General features: G+C 47.2%; 1 protein-coding gene across 2 annotated transcripts; it reads left to right on the forward strand.

Annotated features, from left to right (window-relative positions):
• Nucleotides 1-1,886: 1,886 nt before the first annotated feature.
• On the forward strand, nt 1,887-19,588 carry ETHE1 (ETHE1 persulfide dioxygenase). Of its 2 annotated transcripts, XM_078608194.1 has the most exons (8): nt 1,887-1,990; nt 2,937-3,208; nt 11,117-11,261; nt 12,410-12,558; nt 13,577-13,706; nt 14,369-14,458; nt 16,021-16,137; nt 17,967-19,588. In XM_078608194.1, the coding sequence occupies exons 2-8, from the start codon at nt 2,951-2,953 to the stop codon at nt 18,008-18,010; spliced, it is 933 nt and encodes a 310-aa protein (XP_078464320.1). In that variant the 5' UTR covers nt 1,887-1,990; nt 2,937-2,950; the 3' UTR covers nt 18,011-19,588. The 2 variants fall into 2 exon arrangements, with proteins under 2 accessions (XP_078464320.1, XP_078464322.1); XM_078608196.1 differs by lacking the exon at nt 1,887-1,990 and having other exon boundaries at nt 2,809-3,208.
• The last annotated feature ends 544 nt before the right edge of the window (nt 19,589-20,132 follow it).

Here is a 20,132-nt window from a genome sequence, read left to right on the forward strand (position 1 = left end):
TGGTTCTTTCAGGTCAAAGTCACCACGTGGCCACCTCCCTGCCGTTCCCTCCCACGGTTAATTCACAGTCACGTGGGTGGGCATCATTGCTATGACAGCCAGCCAATGGGCATCGCATAATTATAAGTGACCACACCCCCTTCTACCCGTATATGGATGCCTCTGTGGACGTGACTATGGGCTGGGCTCTCATGGTGTGTGCGGGCGGGTGTTACGATTCAGTGATTCCTCTGTATCGATTAACGTATGGAATCGCACGTTCCATCATAATGAGACGTGATCTTTCGATTTAAAACTTTCGTGACTGCAGGGATTCATCTTCTCGGTTCTTTCGGTAAAGTCACGTGATATTTTTTTAATTAATTTTTTATTTCCATTCTACGTGACTTTACTGAAAGAACCAAGAAGATGAGACGTGATCTATCCACTGCTGTATTTAAGGCCTCATGATGCCAACAATCTATCGAGCTCTGAGCACGAGAGGTGATTGCATTGCTCCGTCTCCACCGTGGATGGTCGATGTGTAAAGGGGCGCGTTTATGCCGCATTTGGCTACCGCTCCGTAATGTATTGTTGGAACTTCTTTCGTGCCGTACGTAGCCAAGCGTGTAGAGAGTCTCGACCGCTGGCTGAATTCTATCGATGTGTCCCTTTCTCAAATCAACCTAGTGTCTCTTAATCACGGTGGCTAGGAGATGTTAACTACATCGACTGGTATACAGGAGGACGTGGGTTCGATCCCGATCCTGTCGATGCCTGCTTGTCTCTCCCGGTCATCCAGTTCCTTCAACATTTCGAATCAACACGTGTTTAGAGGATTTGGCTGCTATACATTTCCACGTGATAAGCCACCTCTTTGAGCTATTCATGATTTGTGGGACAGGTCGCTTCTGAAAAGGAGCTATACAGCTCAGTGGCCCTTACACTGGTAAAACAAATGTTTGAAGTTTTATGGCTTTAACCCACGTGTTGATGTTCAAATTCTAACCCAGTCAGTCCACTTTCCTCCGGTCTGTTGCCATTCCAATTTGATGCATCCGTGCGCACTTTTCAGTTTGCGTTCCATTTTCTTAAGGGGCCCCTCCCCCCACAGTCACAGTCAAGACGCAATGAATTCACATTTTAATTCCGTTCAATTGTGGCTCGGACTGCAAGTAAGTATGCTCCACCAGCACGGTACGCAGTATAATACAGCAGACAAGCACAGCTTGCCATAGACCCGTACAACGAAGATCTGCCCGCACAGCCTTAACAGACTGTTGGGGCAAGTGCTGTTAGGCAGGGGCTGGCTGGGGGTGACCCTAGCACCAAGCTCGGCCACCTTTGTCTCCCCGGTGCTCAATTCAAAGCCGAGTCGATCTCGGCAAGGTCACCAAAGGACACGGTTCAGATAAATCGTCACCGGTGTGGATCGTCGTAAACGCGAATCGAACTCGGGTCGCCGTGGCGCTAACCGCTCCACCACCGCTCCACGTACAGCAACAACGCACTAACGCTGCGTACAGGGGGACAGCACAGGCGGATGATCAATCGGAACTTACGCCAAGAAACCAAATCGACGCGCAGGGCTGGAATCGTGACTCCGGCATCGTTTGTGAGCTCGCACGATCGCCGTCGCAGCAGGAAGTCAGTAGGGGGGGTAAGGGGCAGGGTGGGAGCCCTACGCAATGGACCTGTACGGTGCGTGGACTGCAAGTGTTGTGTTGGGGATGGGGGCGGTAGGAGGAGGGGATACGCAAGGATATAGGGTGGGTGGTTAGGGAATGGCAGGGGCCCTAGAAGCGGGGAGTCGTGGGAGGCTGGACTAGGGGGTGGTAAGAGGGAACACGTTTGTTGTTGATGTTAGAGGGAGGAAAGGAATCGGATTGGACAGCTGGAGGACTGTAGGGGGGGGGCTGGTTTGGTTTAAAGTGGGATGACCGGGCACTTGGGGCTCACCATTGCCCGTGTCCACGTGCGCAGACGTGCTGTGTAGAAGGCTTCGTGCAAGGTGAACTGAGCTGCTGGGAGTGAGTGAGTGAGTGGGGGGGTGGGGGGTGTTATTGGGAAGGGCTGCCTCGTCTGTCTGGATGGGGGGAGGGTCTGTAGGGTGGGGGGAGGCGAGTTTGGGGTGGGAGAGGAGAGGGGATGTACAGGGCAGTGAAGGGGTACAAAGGGCAGGGCTGGGCAGCAAGGACACGGTCAGAGAGGTGAAGGTGTGTGGGGGGTGTGGGGGGGTCTGGGTGGTGTGGGGGGGGGTGTGTGGGGGGGGGGTGTGGGGTGTCAGCTGTACAAGTGAATGGGCGAAGGTTGGGCAGTGGAGGGAGTGGAGAGGCCTGGGTAGCTGGGGGTTGTGGAGGGCCGGGGGGGGGGTCACTGTGGGATGGTTGGGGGGCAGAGGAGGGGGAGGGGCTCGGATATTGCCCTAGGGGAGTGGGGAGTGGGGGGTGTCTCTGGGTGGGTGTGGGGTGGGGGTGTCTGGGTGTGGGGTAGTGGGGGGGGGGTGTCTGGGTGTGGGGTGGGGGTGGGTGTCTCTGGGTGGGTGTGGGGTGGGGGTGTCTGGGTGTGGGGTGGGGGTGGGTGTCTCTGGGTGGGTGTAGGGGGGGGGGGTGTCTGGGTGTGGGGTGGGGGTGGGTGTCTCTGGGTGGGTGTGGGGTGGGGGTGTCTGGGTCTGGGGTAGTGTGGTGGGTGTCTCTGGGTGGGTGTGGGGTGGGGGTGGGTGTCTCTGGGTGGGTGTGGGGTGGGGGTGTCTGGGTGTGGCGTAGTGGGGTGGGTCTCTGGGTGTGGGTCATCAAGCCATAAAGATCCACGCCCAGCCACCCGCGGACTCGGCCAACTCCACGCGCCCTCACCCCACCACCGCACCGAACATCCCTCCGCCTCCTCCTGGCGACGGCGGCGGTGGCGAAAACCAGAAAAACAACAAATTTGTTTACTCAGACCGCCCCGTGTTGCAGATAACGCCGCTTAAATGCAGACGACAAGGCTGCTGAGGGCTACGGCCAGAGTGGTGCCTGCGTCCAGGCGTCTCCACGGGCTGCTGCTGTGCGGCACCACCACCAAAGCCTCGGGCTACTGCCCTGCCCCAGCTGCCCCTGCTGCCCCTGCTGCCCCTACCTGCCCGCCTCGGCTGCTGCTGCTGCCCAGCTGGGGCTCGCTCCGGTTCAGCTCCCACGCCGCTGCCCACGTGGGCGCCATGCCGCCCCCGGAGGGACTCATCTTCCGCCAGGCGAGTTGTGACGACGGCTTTTAGTTGAATTGTTGGTGAGTGTGTGTCGCGATGTGTGTGTTTGTCAAGGTGTGTGTGTGTGTCGTGTGTGTGTGTCATGGTGTGTCGTGTGTGTGTGTCACGGTGTGTCGTGTGTGTGTGTCACGGTGTGTGTGTGTCACGGTGTGTGTGTCATAGAGTGTGTGTGTCATAGAGTGTGTGTGTCATGGTGTGTCGTGTGTGTGTCATGGTGTGTCGTGTGTGTGTCATGGTGTGTGTGTCATGGTGTGTGTGTCATGGTGTGTGTGTGTCATGGTGTGTGTGTGTGTCATGGTGTGTCGTGTGTGTGTCATAGTGTGTGTGTGTCACGGTGTGTGTGTGTGTCACGGTGTGTGTGTCATAGAGTGTGTGTGTCATGGTGAGTGTGTGTGTCATGGTGTGTCGTGTGTGTGTCATGGTGTGTGTGTGTCATGGTGTGTGTGTCATGGTGTGTGTGTGTCATGGTGTGTGTGTGTGTCATGGTGTGTCGTGTGTGTGTCATAGTGTGTGTGTGTGTCACGGTGTGTGTGTGTCATAGAGTGTGTGTGTCATGGTGTGTGTGTGTGTCATGGTGTGTCGTGTGTGTGTCATGGTGTGTGTGTGTGTCATGGTGTGTGTGTCATGGTGTGTGTGTGTGTGTCATGGTGTGTGTGTGTATCACGGTGTGTGTGTGTCATAGTGTGTGTCATAGTGTGTCACGGTGTGTGTCTCTGTATGTGTATCACGGTGTGTCTCTGTATGTGTGTATCATGGTGTGTGTGTGTGTCATGGTGTGTGTCACGGTGTGTGTGTGTCATAGAGTGTGTGTGTCATGGTGTGTGTGTGTGTCATGGTGTGTCGTGTGTGTGTCATGGTGTGTGTGTGTCATGGTGTGTGTGTCATGGTGTGTGTGTGTGTGTCATGGTGTGTGTGTGTATCACGGTGTGTGTGTGTCATAGTGTGTGTCATAGTGTGTCACGGTGTGTGTCTCTGTATGTGTATCACGGTGTGTCTCTGTATGTGTGTATCATGGTGTGTGTGTGTGTCATGGTGTGTGTCACGGTGTGTGTGTGTCATGGTGTGTGTCACGGTGTGTTTGTGTCACGGTGTGTGTGTGTCACGGTGTGTGTATGTCTTTGTATGTGTGTATCATGGTGTGTGTATCACGGTGTGTCTCTGTATGTGTGTATCATGGTGTGTGTGTGTCATGGTGTGTGTGTGTGCGTAACGGTGTGTGTATGTCACGGTGTGTGTGTGTCTCTGTATGTGTGTATCATGGTGTGTGTGTGTCACGGTGTGTGTATGTGAGGTGAGCTGGGTGATCTGTGAGCGAGTGTGCGTGTCATTCGTGTACGGATTCGAAGTGCACCTAGCCTGGCACGAGCGCTGTGAAATCTTGGAGAATGTGTGTTGTGTGTGTGTGTGGCACACGTGGGACTCGGCGTGCACCTAGCCTGGTACACGAGTGCAGTCGGAATTAAAGCCAAAAACCTTCCACAAGGACTTGCCTTTTGACAGGTAGTGAACAAATACCGTGGCAACAGGGTTTTGTTGTTGCTGCTGTTGCTGTGTGTAGTTTCCTTTGTGGTACATGTACATGCAGTACTGTACATGGGAAATTGTCCACCACGAGCTCTGCGCAACACAGCAGACATGAGCACTGTCACCAATTGGTTTTGAAGCACGACTTACACCATGATTCGTCGTTTATCTTTCGTGTGGTTCACTTGGCAGAGTAGCAGCCTCCCCCCCCCCTGTTGCCAGATCTAGCAATGCGATGCTGGTATAGGTTGACTCAATCTTCATCATCATCATCACCTGTGGATTTGTCAAAGTGATAACAAGTTCTTTGCTGAGACTGCACCACCAGCTGGGAAGGACCAACTGTGTTTTAACTGTTGTAATCATTTGTTTGGAAGTGCCTTGTATAGTAATATACATGTATGTCACGTCTTCCAAGACGGCTGACCGGTGTGAAAGAGTAGGCCAAAATAGCCTCCGAGATGGCTTCTTCTCTCGAACTCCCCTCTAGGGGAGGTCCTTCTGCCGGCAGTGGCTTGAGCAGGTCATTGCGGGGCTGCACTTTGCACCTTTTTACACACAGAGGTCATGGTGAACAGGTAATCTTAACGTGGGTCTACCTACAGTTATAGGAATGTGGAAATTCCATTCACAATCAACAATACGTGTTGAACACTCCTCAAAACCTGTTTCAGCCAAGGCCACTGGATGACATGTTTGGCATTCTGTGTGTGGTTGTGCGTGCAACGCGCGTGACAATTTATGGTCCTCCTAGCCTATTGATGCCCTCAATTATTCACCAGAATAAATAGGCCACGAGTCTGTGATACGTTCATGGAAAAAAATGTCTGTGCAAATACAGTAAATGCAATGCGGGATTCGAAATGGCAGTACCCAGCTTTGTACACATTGAATGCCTCACCGCTAAAAGTACAAACTTTTCTGTTTCATATAGTGCAGTATTCAGTTAGAACGTGTGTAGGTTGTCATTTGTCTACACTGTCGCCACATTCATTATTAACACTCATTACAGGGCAAAAAAACAAACAGGTGGCTGACGTTTTGGGCATTGGCCCTTCTTTATAGAAGAGAAATGGAGCAAATTTGACTGACTTAGAGATTGTACATCACACTGCGTGGTTCCAAGAACCCTGGGACACTTTAATATTTTCGATTTAAAGCTTTCGTGACTGCAGGGATTCATCTTCTTGGTTCTTTCGGTAAAGTCACGTAGAAGGGAAATAATAAAATAATAAAAATAAAACATCATAAAATACAATTCTCACGACGTTTCGGCCACAACGAGGACGGCTGCTTGCGTTGTGGCCGAAACGTCGTGAGAATTGTATTTTATTATGTTTTATGTTTATTATTTTATTATTTCCCTTCTACGTGACTTTACCGAAAGAACCAAGAAGACTTTAATAGTTGACAAATCAATAGTTTAAGATTAACGTTTAAGCAGTCTACCACTACAGGAGTAAGCATCGAGTAGCAAACACAGCTTTTTTCATTCAGATGCTGTATACGTAAGCAAACTCTTATGAACTGTAATTTAATGCTATGCCATGTTAACGGAGAGCTGGTATTTTCAGACTTCAGTATTTTTACATTAAATTGTCAAGAGACGGAATGCCATTTACGCAATAACTGCTGTGCTTGATTTAAATTTGTACGAAGCCTTTTTACACGTGTTCTTTGCAGTGGCCTGAAAACAAAATAAATGCAGTTTTACATCTTGACTTAAAGCTTTCGTGACTGCAGCAGTTGATATTCTTTGGGTCTTTCGGTAAAGCCACGTAGATAGAAAAATAATCAAAAATATCACGACGTTTCGATCGCAACACAAGCGATTGAAACGTCATGATAGTTTTATTATTTTCTATCTACGTGGCTTTACCGAAAGACCCAAAGAATATGAAGTTTTACATCTTCAATGGGTGTCAATTGTTTTTAACAATAGTTTTGGTGTATTGAACAATAGTTTTGGTGTATTGAACAATACACCAAAACTAAACTGGACATAGATAGGTATTCGTAGCATTGAACATTGAGCTTTAATTTAAAAAAAAACATGCTCAGTTTGAATGCTTTACAGGGACGACATGGGGTTATTGTGGCCTTTTACCTCTGGTTCATCGTCGTGTGGAAAATTGAAAAACGTTGATACAAAGTCCAGCTGCTGGTGTTGTCAGCGCCAGTGAGTTTTTTTTGCCGATGATTGTTCGCACGGGCACATCGCCCCTGACCGTGTGTGTGTGTTTTTATTTAGTTACCATGTTAGTGGCATTTACCCAAAGAGGATGTGGAATTTACACCGCTTATGTTGGCTGCCACTGGTGATGATGGCCCACCACATTGCTCATTTGTTGCAGGGACACTTTGATTTGGCTTATTTAAATGTGATTTAATAACCCTCTTGAAAAACTTCAATCTCTTAGAGGAAGTGACGTTTGTGTCTTTTAACTCAATACCATATTTTCTGCATTATAAGATGCTCCGCAAAGTCATACTCAACCCAAACTTGTGCCCGGTATCAATAAAGTTATACAAATCTGGTCAAACAAACACAAACCTACAGAATAATAAGACGCTGCCCCAACTTTGGCATTACATACTGGAGAATATGTACACTCTGTAATCTGGAGAATACTGTGAGAGATGATTTTAGATTTGGGTTGTTACACACATATGTAATGGATTATTGTTGGGCATCATGATGCCCAACCACACTTGACCACCAACTAGGATCTCCTGCTAGCTAGCATCTAGTCTTTGCAGATAAATTGATGTTTGCCGACCTGTTTTAGAGTCAATATTTTACTAGGATATCATTTCAGGGTGAATCTTATCATGTGGTCCTTTTTTTCCCCCATCATGTCATTTCCAGGGCATTTGAGATGGAATGATTGTGTGTGCCGATCAAAAGGAATTCTGTAAATTCCAAAACAAATCAGCTGATGGGGTCATTGATTCTTGAGTGTGTTGTTATCACAGTTTTGTGATTCTAAAAGGGTGTTAAAACATGCAGAGATAGCAGTCATATTTTCAGTCGGGGTCTTATGAGTGTTTTGGCAAAGCCTGACTTTATGGAGTCGGTTCATGATAGGACGTTTAGAAAATTTGTTCAATAATTGCACGATGATTATTGTTGTAGCACCCAAACCCATGCCCACCAAATACACAAATTGGTAAGCAAACATGACGTTGACATTTTTCAGTGACTTGTGGACACATCTTACCGTCATTTTGTTGTATGCACACTATTAAATTTGGATTTAAAGCTTTCGTGACTGCAGGAATTCATCTTCTTGGTTCTTTCGGTAAAGTCACGTAGAATGGAAATAATAAAATAATAAAAATAAAACATAATAAAATTATTCTCACGACGTTTCGGCCACAACGCAAGTAGCCGTCCTCAGGTGGAGAACAGGTCTGTCGAGGAGACAGAGTCTGAAACGTCGTGAGAATTATTTTATTATGTTTTATTTTTATTATTTTATTATTTCCATTCTACGTGACTTTACCGAAAGAACCAAGAAGATGCACACAATTACTTTATTTTTCTCGTTGGAATGCCCCGCTTAGACTCGCTGTGGTGTTTCAAGAAAAAAAAACCCCATCATGCATGATTTCCCTATCCTAACCCTAACTCATGACCAAATTGTTCACTGCTTTTTGTTGTTGCTTACATTTTACATCGAACAAGGCCAAGAGGTCTAAGAATCTTGTCTGAAGTATAACACAGTCAAAGTTTAACTCCAGCAATATTTATTTGGCAACTTGGTACATGAGCAATGTGCCCACCTCTCTCCTCTCAGCACTCTCAACTCCAGCAGCCAGTGGGAGGTCGCTCTTTCTCTTCTGCTGTCTCCATAGTCTGCAATTCCCTTCCCCTTAGCTGTCGGTACTGTTGATAGTCTGCCCCACTTCAAGTCGAGGCTAAGGCCCATCTCCTGTCTATGACTGTATTGATCCTTTTATACAACAAACAAAACGCTTTTTTCTACCGCGTCTTGAAATACGGTTACATTTAGACGCGATAATGAATCCCAGTTTTACTGCAGCGCGTTTTCACACTTCATTGCTGGCTTTCCAGGCTTTGTGGTTTGTAGAAATGTTTACAGTGACGTATTGCTCGCCGGGGTCAATATAATCCACCATCACTTTATTTTCCTCATCTTATTCTGACGTCTATTTGTTTTGAACCAATACACACATGATAATTGTTTATTTACCCTTCTATCTGGCAACAAAACTGACACATTTTTAAAATCCTTTATATTAAGTTCGCTTGCTTGCTTAGGACCGTGCAAATCTTTCGGTCGTTTTTTAACCCACTTCCCGTGCTTCCCGTGATCCAATCGAGTTGACATTTTCCACACAGACTCGTTGTGCGTGACAATTAATGTTCGTGAAAAAATTTTTCAAAAATTTTACACTCTAGGACAAAAATATATTTAATTACCAATTGCTTAATGGTGCAATGCAATCATCTGACCCATAGGTGGCAGCCATCTCAAGCCAGAGGACGAGAGGACTCTAGCCGCCACGCATATAAAGGATTTATAGTGAAAAACTTTGTTTTTACGGGTTATACTTATTTTGTGTGTCAGTTTTGTTGCCAAATAGAAGGGTAAAAAAACAATTATCATATTTTTTACTGGCAAATGAGGTTCCAATGGTGTCAATACACACATTTCACATCTGATCGAAGATGGGGCAAGAAGGAAGGCAATCATTCCTTTCCTAAGGTACACCTGTCAGTGGTGTCGCAGGCTCTACTTTCGTGCATAAAACTTTTCACCGTCACGATTAGCCTTGCGCCTACAAGATTGGCGCTCCCACCAAATGGAGTAATGAATTGATTTCAATTTGTCCTTGGCCTGCCATAACACAGCATCTGTGCACCCCTTATAGCATAGCTTATCTGTCAACACCTTATCATTGCCTACCTTTTTATAGACCAATTCAGACCTTATTATTATAAATCTCAAAGTTCATCCTACAAAGTCCCATCACAAGGGAGAATCACAAATAGAGAAAAAAATGTTTTGCCCGTATTGAAACGGCTGTACGCCGTATGGACCTGAACGTAATTTCCCTGTACAAGATTACAGGTAAACCATATGGGTTGACACGGGGTGTTATAGAGACAGACTCCACTGAACTAGCTCGTTTAGAGAAGTCTGTTCAGAATTTGTGTGTTTTTCTTGGTTTATGTTTCCGTGCGGAGGACGCAGATAAAGCCTGTTATCTGAATGGACCGTGAGTGTGCAGATGCTATCCATGCGGGCGAGACTTTTCCGAGGCTGCTTGTGGTGGCTGCTTTGCTCGCGTGTGAATGAACAATGTTGCCATCACGTGGTTGCAACTGACGGAACTTAACGCAGTGATTCAGGGGTTCACTTTCAAACACGTTGAGCGCATTTGCGCTCACTCATGCCGTGTCAGGGTGTTGAAATCCAGTCCACAGTCGGTCTCGGATGGTTCTCAAGGGTCAGCCGCTATCACAGGCGGCCTTACTGATAATGCATTTTGCACGCTATCGCAGAGTGCAGTATCTGCTGGCTGTCATTGTTTGTAAGAATTCTCAAAGTGGCTTTTTTTGTTTGTTAAGATTTGCAAACGCTCTTTGGTATTTGATTGGAGTGATGGCTTAGGCCACATGACCGTGCATTTTGTTGTTAAAATACTACACAAATCCATTGTTTCGTGTATAACCTCCGTCATGGTCTTGATAACTTCAGAATGATATAACAATAATTATAAAGTGAATCCACGACTGGATGAAGACCTCCTCACAATGTGTTAGTTGTGGGGATTGATCGACCATACTTCAGCACTGTGGTCAATGCAGGTTAGTTAAGGCGGGTGGGGGGCCAGGACCGGTTCAAATACATATACGGTTAACAATATAACAGCACAGCACTCTACATGATCACACGCCGCTCACCGGATTTTCGTATAGAGCAGTGCGCTAACCACTGTGCTACTGCCTTTGGCAGGTGATGTTGGGTTAACGACAGAGGTCGCAACCGGGTACCCGATACCCGTACCCTACCCGATACCCGGCTACCCGTACCCGGCCGGGTACGGGTAGCCGTTGCGACCCTGGTGCGGCCGGGTACGGGTAGGCCGTGAGTCACTGGTGAGTAACCGTTTGTCACTCATTTCGGGTAGGGTACGGGTAGGAAACGGGTACCTGTACCCGGCTGGGTACGGGTAAGGAATCAAAACCCGTTTGCGACCTCTGGTTAACGACGCATTTATATTCACGCGATCTTAACACCCCAAAAAAACCTTATGCATTATATAAATGCGTGTTGTTTATTTACGTGTGTGTGTGTGTACGTGCGTGTGTTTGTGCGCGTGCTCGTCCGCCCACAGCTGTTTGAGCACGTGAGCTCCACGTACACCTACCTGCTGGCGGATGCGGACAGCCGCGAGGCCGTGCTGATCGACCCCGTGCTGGAGACCGTCGACAGGGACCTGCGCATCGTCAATGAGATCGGAGTGAAGCTGGTGTATGCCGGTACGGCAACACGCGCACGCTGTGTCCCACACGGCGTCTCAAGGTGCAGTTGCACTGTAGACAAACGAACACTGGAGCAAGCCCCTGGATTCGATTCCCGACTCGGGTGCCCTTTCTCTGCGGAGTTTGTATGATCTCCCCCTGTTCCGCGTGAGATTTTGTCCGGGTTACATTTACTAGCTGCTTCTCACCCGTGACTCGGTGGCCGATTACTTTAAGAAACAAACGCGGCACAAAATTTTCATCCTCGCCAATACTACGTAAGTAAACGATCATGTTTTATTGCCTAAATCGCATGCTTTGGGCCTTTCCCTCTGGTACCCTGGAAAATTGAGAGTTGGCTGTCCATGTTTCCTTCGCTTTGTGCGGTAGTAGATGCGTTGGAAGAAAAGGGGCCCAGAAAGCGAAACCACACGAAGGCAGCTGACTGCCAAGTCTCGCATACAGTAAACACGAGGCCATCCCACGTGCGACCGCATGGCTGCATCGTAGTGAATTCAAACCACGAACAACGAATTTTTGGGTAGAAATAGGGTCAGCCGCATATACGTGGAATTGCACAGACCCGAACACGCATCAAGCGAGGGGAAAACCTGTATTAGGTTGATAGCGATGCATTGATTCGTCGGTTCAAAACAGATTCCTACGCTCGCGGTACGTGAATTGTGCGTGTCGGTAAAACTGTCTTCCTCTCGTCACGTGCCACTTATAGCGCCGTTAGAACATAGTTCGGAGAGAAACAGCGAGGAAAACAGGAAATAGAGAATAAAAAAAATGAAACTTCCTGGTTGACCGTGTGTGCGTGCATGCATGTGTGTGCTCGGTAGTGGTGCAGTGGTTAGCGCACCGCGCTATGAATCCAGCGGCATGAGTTTGATTCCCGCTCACGGCCAACACCGGTGACGATTATATGAACCGGTCCTAGGCCTCTCCTAGGTCGACTCAGCCTTAAATGATTACCTGTTGTGTTGTGTAAGCATCGCTTATAGGGAGACAAAGCGGTCTGGTGTGGTGCTGGTCACCCAGCCCCTCGTGTGTCCTTCCAGCCTTCATAGGTGCTCTCTTAAAAGCACTTGTGTCCCTGCAGTTTGTTAAGGCTATATGGGGTGGGGGAGATCTTTGTCTTTTGTGTGTTCGGCTCCATTCAGCAAACACTCACTGCCACGCGGACCATGTGACTGGCACGGGGATGCTCAAGAAGAAGCTGTCCGGCTGCAAGAGCATCATCTCGGGCGACAGCGGAGCGCTGGCCGACATTCACATCAAGGAGGGCGACACCATCAAGTTTGGGAAGTTTGTAAGTACGCTGTGTGTGCACGTCCACGTGTTGCTGCTTGTGGCGGCGCTTGATTTAAGCGTAAATTTTAATTTGCTCAGCGATGTTTAGGTTTTATTTTTCTTCCCGTCAATTTCTACAAAAAGACATTTTGATTTTACAACAGAATGCGTTCATAAATGCCTCCCAGGCTACGTTGTCCATCGGTGCCTTGTGTCATTGTTTTCAGTGTCAAAAAAGCTGAGTGTTTTCTCTGTTACTTTCAAAATTTTTGCCACAGGGTATCACAAAGGCATGATGCTGATGCATAGATACACTGCATATTGAATGCGAATTTCCGATGGAAATGCCCGTTTGTGTATCTGCATTACCCACAAATGTGTATGCAGCACCCACATCCTATGTATTAAAAAAAAACAAATTTGATTCTGCGTTATTGACGTCACGTCATGAGACAAAGTTTCCGTTTGGATCTCTCGCCTCGCAGTGCAGCCCTTGCATGTTGGATAGTGTCCCACGGAAGAGGATATCACAGACCTACCTCTGAGATCCCTTCCAGTGACCTCTGTGCCACGCAGTCGAGGACAGCACTCTCCCACCCATTCTGCCACTGAGATTTCATGTTCATCACATGACAGTGGGACCGATAATTGTCAGTCGGAATTCTGCCAAATTAAGTACAGAACCAAACGTAATGTGATGGCTAAGAGCGATCCGAACGTTTGACTGCTTTAGTTGACGAGACTAACGAGAATGACCACATGAAATCAACAGACTTAAGACTTGACTAATATCCTATTGGCTGTAGTTGATTAGACTGAGACTAAAATAAATACAAAATCTGGCTAGATCAGCACTGCTATGAACCACGCGACCAGCGTTTGATTCCTGGCCACTGCTGACACGAGTAACGAGTGAACATCTGTACCAGTTCTGAGCACCAGTGTGGTTGAAGACTCAACTAAAATCCCACGGGCTTTCGTTGAATGAAGACGCAAGGCTACGACTTAAAATGAAATGACCGCTGTCTGCCCGCCAGACACTGGAGGTGCGTTCGACCCCAGGACACACGGACGGCTGCCTCACCTACGTGCTGTCGGACCACAGCATGGCATTCACGGGGGATGCCCTGCTCATCCGGGGCTGCGGGCGCACGGACTTCCAACAGGGTGAGCTGCCGTGTGCCACACTTGCCCCTTGAGCAGTGGCTTTCTCATCCGCCTATCTATAGATAGATGATTAGAGGTAGAAAGGGTGAGGTTTTACTTTAAAATGTTTACGTTTTGGGATTTTAAAGGGGAAATTTCATATCTTGTTTTTGATTATCAAATCGTTAAGCGTGTCCGACGCCACATGACACGCAACCTTTGTACGTAATTTCCTCTGATGTCATTCTTCGGATTAATCTTAAATGGATTTTTTTCGGCTTGTATAAAATTTCATATCTCCCAATTTTGAGATTTTTCATATTCGTACGATAATCGGCATCACATCCATAACATATGTAGTGGCGTAACGATCCATCAATGATCTATTCTGAAGCTCGAGTTTCACGCATCAAATCTCACATATCGGTGTGTAGTGATGTTTACTAACACAAAGACACATTAATTTATTACACGATATAAATGATCTGAACATCCGAAATTCAAATTCGTCAAATACAAAACCAGTCCGTAATTTGTAAGTGTAGTGAATTTGATCTCATTCAAAAACGTCTTCATCAATCCCATGACGCGTTCATCACACCACCGAGGGCACGTCCCTGGCATGAACTCGGGTAGTATGCGCGCAACGTTCATTGTGTACGAATCATCCCGTGCCGTTGCAGGCGACGCCACAAAGCTGTACCAGTCCGTGCACGAGAAGATCCTCTCTCTGCCGGGAGACTGCGCCCTCTACCCAGCCCACGACTACACGGGTACACAACACCACACAGTTCTAAAGGAGGTGGGGGGGGATGTGGGGGTTGGGGGAAATCTTCATCTAACCCCCCACGTGGCCCCCACCTGGGTGGGGCAGTGAGCTCAATTTCCCCACTTCATTGGGCCCTGTCGTGCCGAAATCGGGGTTGCTGTTCGCAGAGTTTCTGTCCCCCCCCCAACCCCCTGTTTGGCGTTTTGTAGCCGGCTCACGTTGAGTTGCAATAAAAAAAATTGGGGCGGGGCGGAGGGGTGATGATGTCACTATTAAACAAACTCAAAAAAATGTTGAACAAACTCTGAACAAACATTAAACGTGGGTTAGAATGAGTAGTGACACAGTCTTGTGACGTCTATTGTGCATTCTGCTCGAGTTCTCGCACCGCCCCCTCACCCCGTCTAAAGGAGGAAAGGCTGTGACGCCAATCTCTTAATTGCCGTAAATGTTGTACCAACATATTCTGAATTGGCTAAGAATTTTGGGCGGAATTGAACCTTCGGCAGAGGCGAGGGGGGGTTCAACCTCCCTCCGGGCTCCCCTGATGGGATGGATAGAGGACTTTCACACGACACGAAACCCATGCCTGCACAAACAAACAACTAAATTAGTTGACAACAAAGTCGAAGTTGTATTCGTTAACAGCTGTGCCACAGCAATTCAACATAGTAGAAACTGAAACGAGTTCTGTAAATGTGTTTTCAACTTTGTAATTACACGTGGCTTCATAAGATGCTTTCACTACTTCACAAATGTGCAAGAATTTTTTACATCCTTTGAGGATCTTACATTTTAGGTGACTCTAATCCTGGAATTTTTACACATGGCAAAAAAAGGTTCGACTTTTTGTTTCGTAAAGGTTGCTTAAAATATAATTTGCCTCTTCCAGCCTTAACATCGTGAGTCTCAACACTTGATAACAATTTGGTAACTTCTTTTGCAAACAAGCAGATCGGTAACGGCCAGCTCAGCGGTGTTTCAATCAATTCGTCACTTTTGACGATGCACCGATAGAGCGATGAATCTGAAAATAAAAACGATGAACGACCGCGCCACGCACGCACACAATCCATACATACGGACTCATGCAACCAGCTATGGCTGCAGAGTTTGTTAATACATGTTGTTTACGTCGTTTATTGTGAAAATTCGGTCTCAGTTCCTATGACCACTGTTTCATTGCTTTTATGGCTTTATTTTGGTGATTTTCGAAATGGTTTGGCCATGTTTGTTTGTTGTAGTACAGAGTTAGACTGATGGCCTTAATCTAAGTTGTCTTGTGGTTGTTGTTATTTGACTTGCATCCCACTGGGATATTTGCACCGGGTTGGTGTACGGTGATTTTTCTGCAATATGTTGCTGTCTTTTCTTGGATTTTCTATTTGCACATAGTCACTATAAGATGTATTCTTGTTCATGTTTTTGTTTTTTGTTTGTTGCGGTTGCACCCAATTCAAGAGCCGAGTGGCTCACAGGGCTATACCTAATAAATGAACTTTGAACGGCATCTTGATCGACCTGCCCTTGTGCTGCCCCCCACCCTCCCAATGCCCTCCCCAAAAGGTCAAACAATGAGCACCGTGGCAGAGGAGAAAAAGTTTAACCCTCGCTTCACCAAGCCGCTGCCCCAGTTCGTGGAACTCATGAACAACTTGAACCTGCCCAAGCCCAAGCAGATCGGTACGGCCAGCTACCCGCTGTCGCGTCTATTGATGTTTACAAACCACAGTTGCCCCCCACGATGTCTTGCCACTCTTGTATCTTTGTACACGTCGCTTTCTCGCCCCACCCCCCTACGCTCGCAATCTTTGCTGTCTCTCTCTCTCTCTGTTCCTCCTCCTGCTCCTTGTGCTCGATCAACGCTGTCGCTCTCTCTTCTCGTCCCCCTTCACTGGAACAAACCTCCCCCTCCACATTCAGCAGTCGCCTTCGCTCGCTAATTTCCGCTCCTCACTCAACTCGCTTATTGTTTCCTAGCTCACCCCACGGACCCCCCCCCCCCCCTTGAATCACCCGCTCATAACCACCACCGCCACTGCTCCCTCTTCATATTCTCATGATATGGCTATCACTCCTTCCTCATTCATTCAATCCATTCATCATCATTTACTGTCATCAATTTCGCTTTCACAGAATCCACGCATCACAGATTCGCCGATTGCTTCCTCTCATCTATTTTATTCACCTCATCTCCGCCATTGCATTCTTCATATGCACCCTTCTTAATTCTCTGTAAAGTGCCTTGGTTAAGGCACTGTATAAATTACTTTAAGGTAAGATAAGCGCCACAGGCCCAAAGGCCCAAATTTCCCAGCAGCCAGCAAAAAAAGCCCAGCACTGTTGTGTGTATGCTGAACTTCGTTTGCACCCTACATCGCCAACAGGGGGTAGGACAACAACTGGTATTTAAAGGCTACGCTGTGGGCAGCAGAGGGCAGTGCAGGAAAAAATACATTGTTGTACCGTACTACGCTCCCACATCTTTCCTCTCCACCCTCGCCAACCCACACCGACCAGCATGGTGAAGTGTGGTCAAATAATTCCTGTGACCCACGCAGAAGTGGATCGATTGAAAGGGCTGTTAATCAGAGGAAACCGACGTGCGTGCTGAAACGCCTGCACTCAATTCCACTTTTACCGATAGCCTTCAGCAACCTACTTGCTGCACTGTCTCCTACAAATGCCCTGCGTTTGTATTTTACGACCGCTGTTTCCTTTTGGCCGCATCCTTATGTGTGTGTGTGAGCGGTTAGCGTGCCGCACTTCGAACCTGGCAGTCGTTGTTCGATTCCCTCTCGCGGCCAACACCAGTGATGATTATCTAAACCAGTCCTGGGTCTCCCCTAGCTCGACTCGGCCTCAAATCAGTAACTGGTGCGGTGCGTAAACATCGTCGCTCAGGAGGCAAAGGCGGCCAGGCGTGGTGCTGGCCACCCACCCCCTCGTGTGCCGTTCCGGCCTTCATAGGTGCTCGCTAACAGCACTTGCCCCAACAGTCTGTTAAAGCTATACGAGGGAGCTTTGTCTTTGTGTGTCTCATCAACTCTTCCTCCAAGTTCCCAGATTACGTGTGGCCACCAGCACAGCACCCGACTTAAAACCCCACACTGAGGTTTATTTTTAAATCCTTTATTAAGTTCACTTGCTTGCACGCTTACGACCGTGCAAATCTTTCGGTCGTTTTTTAACCCACTTCCCGTCATCCAATCGAGCTGACATTTTGCACACAAACTCGTTGTGCGTGACAATTTCTTTTCGTGAAAATTTTTTTCCAAAATGTTGCACTTTTTAGGTTAAAAATAATTTGATTTAATTACAAATTGCTTAATGGTGGCAGGCAATCATCTGACCCATAGGTGGCAGCCATCTCAAGCCAGAGGACGAGAGAACTCTAGCCGCCCGTTTCAAAGACCAATGTGGGCTGGGTTGTGGCCCATTGAACACGCATATAAAGGATTTATAGTGAAAAACTTTGTTTTTACGGGTAAATTTTTTCCTGTCTTCCACAGACCGCGCAGTTCCTGCAAACCTCTTGTGCGGTATCCAGGACTGAGGCCGCGGTGGCTGCCGCACGGACGGGACTTCGTTACGGACAAAGGGGGGGCACTGGATCCGTTTGTGGTTTGACAATCGCGAGATGTCCCGTGAAAGCTCCAGTCCGCTTCCGAGTCTGCGAGTTGATTGTGTTGTGCCTTCTGGGTTGGAGTTTTGTCGATGTTGCATTGGGTAATAATGATGGCTTTAGTAGTCAAGACTTGGGTGAAAATGATAAGTGATTTTTATATCCCATGGAGCTCTTCAGGTTGGGCAGGATACAGTATCGTGTAAAGAGGGGTAACCGCGGGAATTTAAAATTCACCCCTGTGTAGGAAATGGCGCATTCCATAAAGGCTTTGGCTTAATTACTTTATATGTGCGCACTCCAAAGCTCAGCGGAGTGAGGCCTCCAGAGAGGGCTTAATTTCTCGCTCGATATTTGCCAGAACGCTCCTCGGCTGGCTTGGCAGTCGCGATCATCGGTATAAGGCACGGACCACCACGGGAGTACACAATGTTTTCTCGGCGGCGGAGCATTACGGCCGCAAGGTCAATCCACCGCCGCTATTTTGACTTGTGGGGAAGGTCAATGAAAGAGGACTTTTAAAAAGTGAACGCAGTTTTTTAAGTTGTTAAAGTTGTCAAGTAAATATTGCCAGATTTACGGTGCATCAACGTGTGCAGCAGCAGCAGCAAACTGGAGGGGGGGGCAGCGCTGGTCGGTTTATGGAAATGAAAGACGAGAGGTTTCTCTCTGATGCCATCTGCGTTTCCCATGAGCCCTCTCAGAGCTGTCCTTGAAATTTGTTACGGCATTTTTTTGTTTCTCTCGGGATGATGTTTGGTTTCGGATTCAAGGGGCGACGTGAACGAAATTCAACATACGCATTTGCGTGCCCCCCCCTCCCCCCCGACTGATGATTATTGTGGTGTCCCAATTGTGTGAGCAGATTGGTCGGTTTGGTGTGAAAGCGCTCATGTGTAAGGACTGTTATTCGATGAGATATCGTGTGTGCCTCAAGCCAAATTCCCAGCTCTCCTCACTGAATGTTGCATATCCTAAGTTAATTGTAAATAAATTTTTTTATCGGGAATGTATGGGAAATGATACAGTTGAGGTTTAAGCTATAGATTATATTGTTTGGGTGACAGGTAGCATTCTGCCTTGTAGGATTACAGCCTTTAACTAGCTCATCTATTATACTTTTCTGATTCCTTTGGTTCGGTTTAAAATACACGTGTGTGTGTGTGGTTTTTTTGTGACAGCAGTAGCTACATTGCGAGTTGGTTCAGAACACCCCGATACAACATGGTACACTCCATATCAACTGGGGCCAGTGGTTTACACTCGTGGCTCAGGTCGTGCGGCCATGGATTATACCATCTTTTGTAGGGGTTGCAACACACACCATTCTTACTTGAATACTGAGCTACTCCTGTTGTTTGCAATTGTACAAATAATTTGGGGAAATCTTCACGCGACCTGTTTTAATAAAGCAAACGATTATTTCCATCATAGGAAGCTCACGTTAATAACATAAGTTTATGTTGCATGTGTGCCTGATAATTTTGATGAATAAACGTCTTAACAAAATGTAGTGGTTGTGTGCTTTGTGGAAGTGGCTTTGGGTGTGTGGTGACAGTGGCATCCTTAGCAAATTAGAGTAGTTTCAAGGGGAGGCAAAGAGAGAAATCGCCAACCCTAGACCCTGATTTGTGGTATTTTATTATACAGGATGGAGAGTAATCGACTTATGAACACAATTCGTTCCTGTGGTCCGTTCGTAAGTCGAATGGTTCGTACATCGGGACACAATAATGTACCGTATTTAAATGCCTGCATGGGTAGTGTTACTGTTCAACAAACAAGGGAAGCATTGTTAAACTCATAGATAAGAAATATAAATTTGCATGTAACAGTGTAAAAATAAATACTGCCTAACAAAATAGTTAACTTGGTTCAGTTTGCGAGTTCGCGTTTTAAGTGAATGTTTTAAAAAATGTTATGGAAGCTGGTTCATAAGTGTGGGTTTTGGTAAGTCGAGGGGTGTCTGTATTTGGATTTTTTTTTTAATAATGAGAAAAAATAATGTCGGACCCTATATAAAAATGTTGACGTGTTGGGATGCCCCCTCTCC

Source organism: Lampetra planeri, chromosome 29 (genome assembly GCF_965212315.1).
Source record: "Lampetra planeri chromosome 29, kcLamPlan1.2.h2, whole genome shotgun sequence".
Taxonomy (NCBI): Eukaryota; Metazoa; Chordata; class Hyperoartia; order Petromyzontiformes; family Petromyzontidae; genus Lampetra; species Lampetra planeri.

What these genes read in the sequence shown, in the direction of transcription:
- ETHE1 (XM_078608194.1), top strand. Translation starts at nt 2,951, where the DNA reads ATGCAGACGACAAGGCTGCTGAGGGCTACGGCCAGAGTGGTGCCTGCG. An exon ending in AGTGAAGCTGGTGTATGCCG is followed by an intron (nt 11,262 to 12,409) that starts GTACGGCAACAC and finishes GGCTCCATTCAG; the next exon opens with CAAACACTCACTGCCACGCG. An exon ending in GCGCACGGACTTCCAACAGG is followed by an intron (nt 13,707 to 14,368) that starts GTGAGCTGCCGT and finishes GTGCCGTTGCAG; the next exon opens with GCGACGCCACAAAGCTGTAC.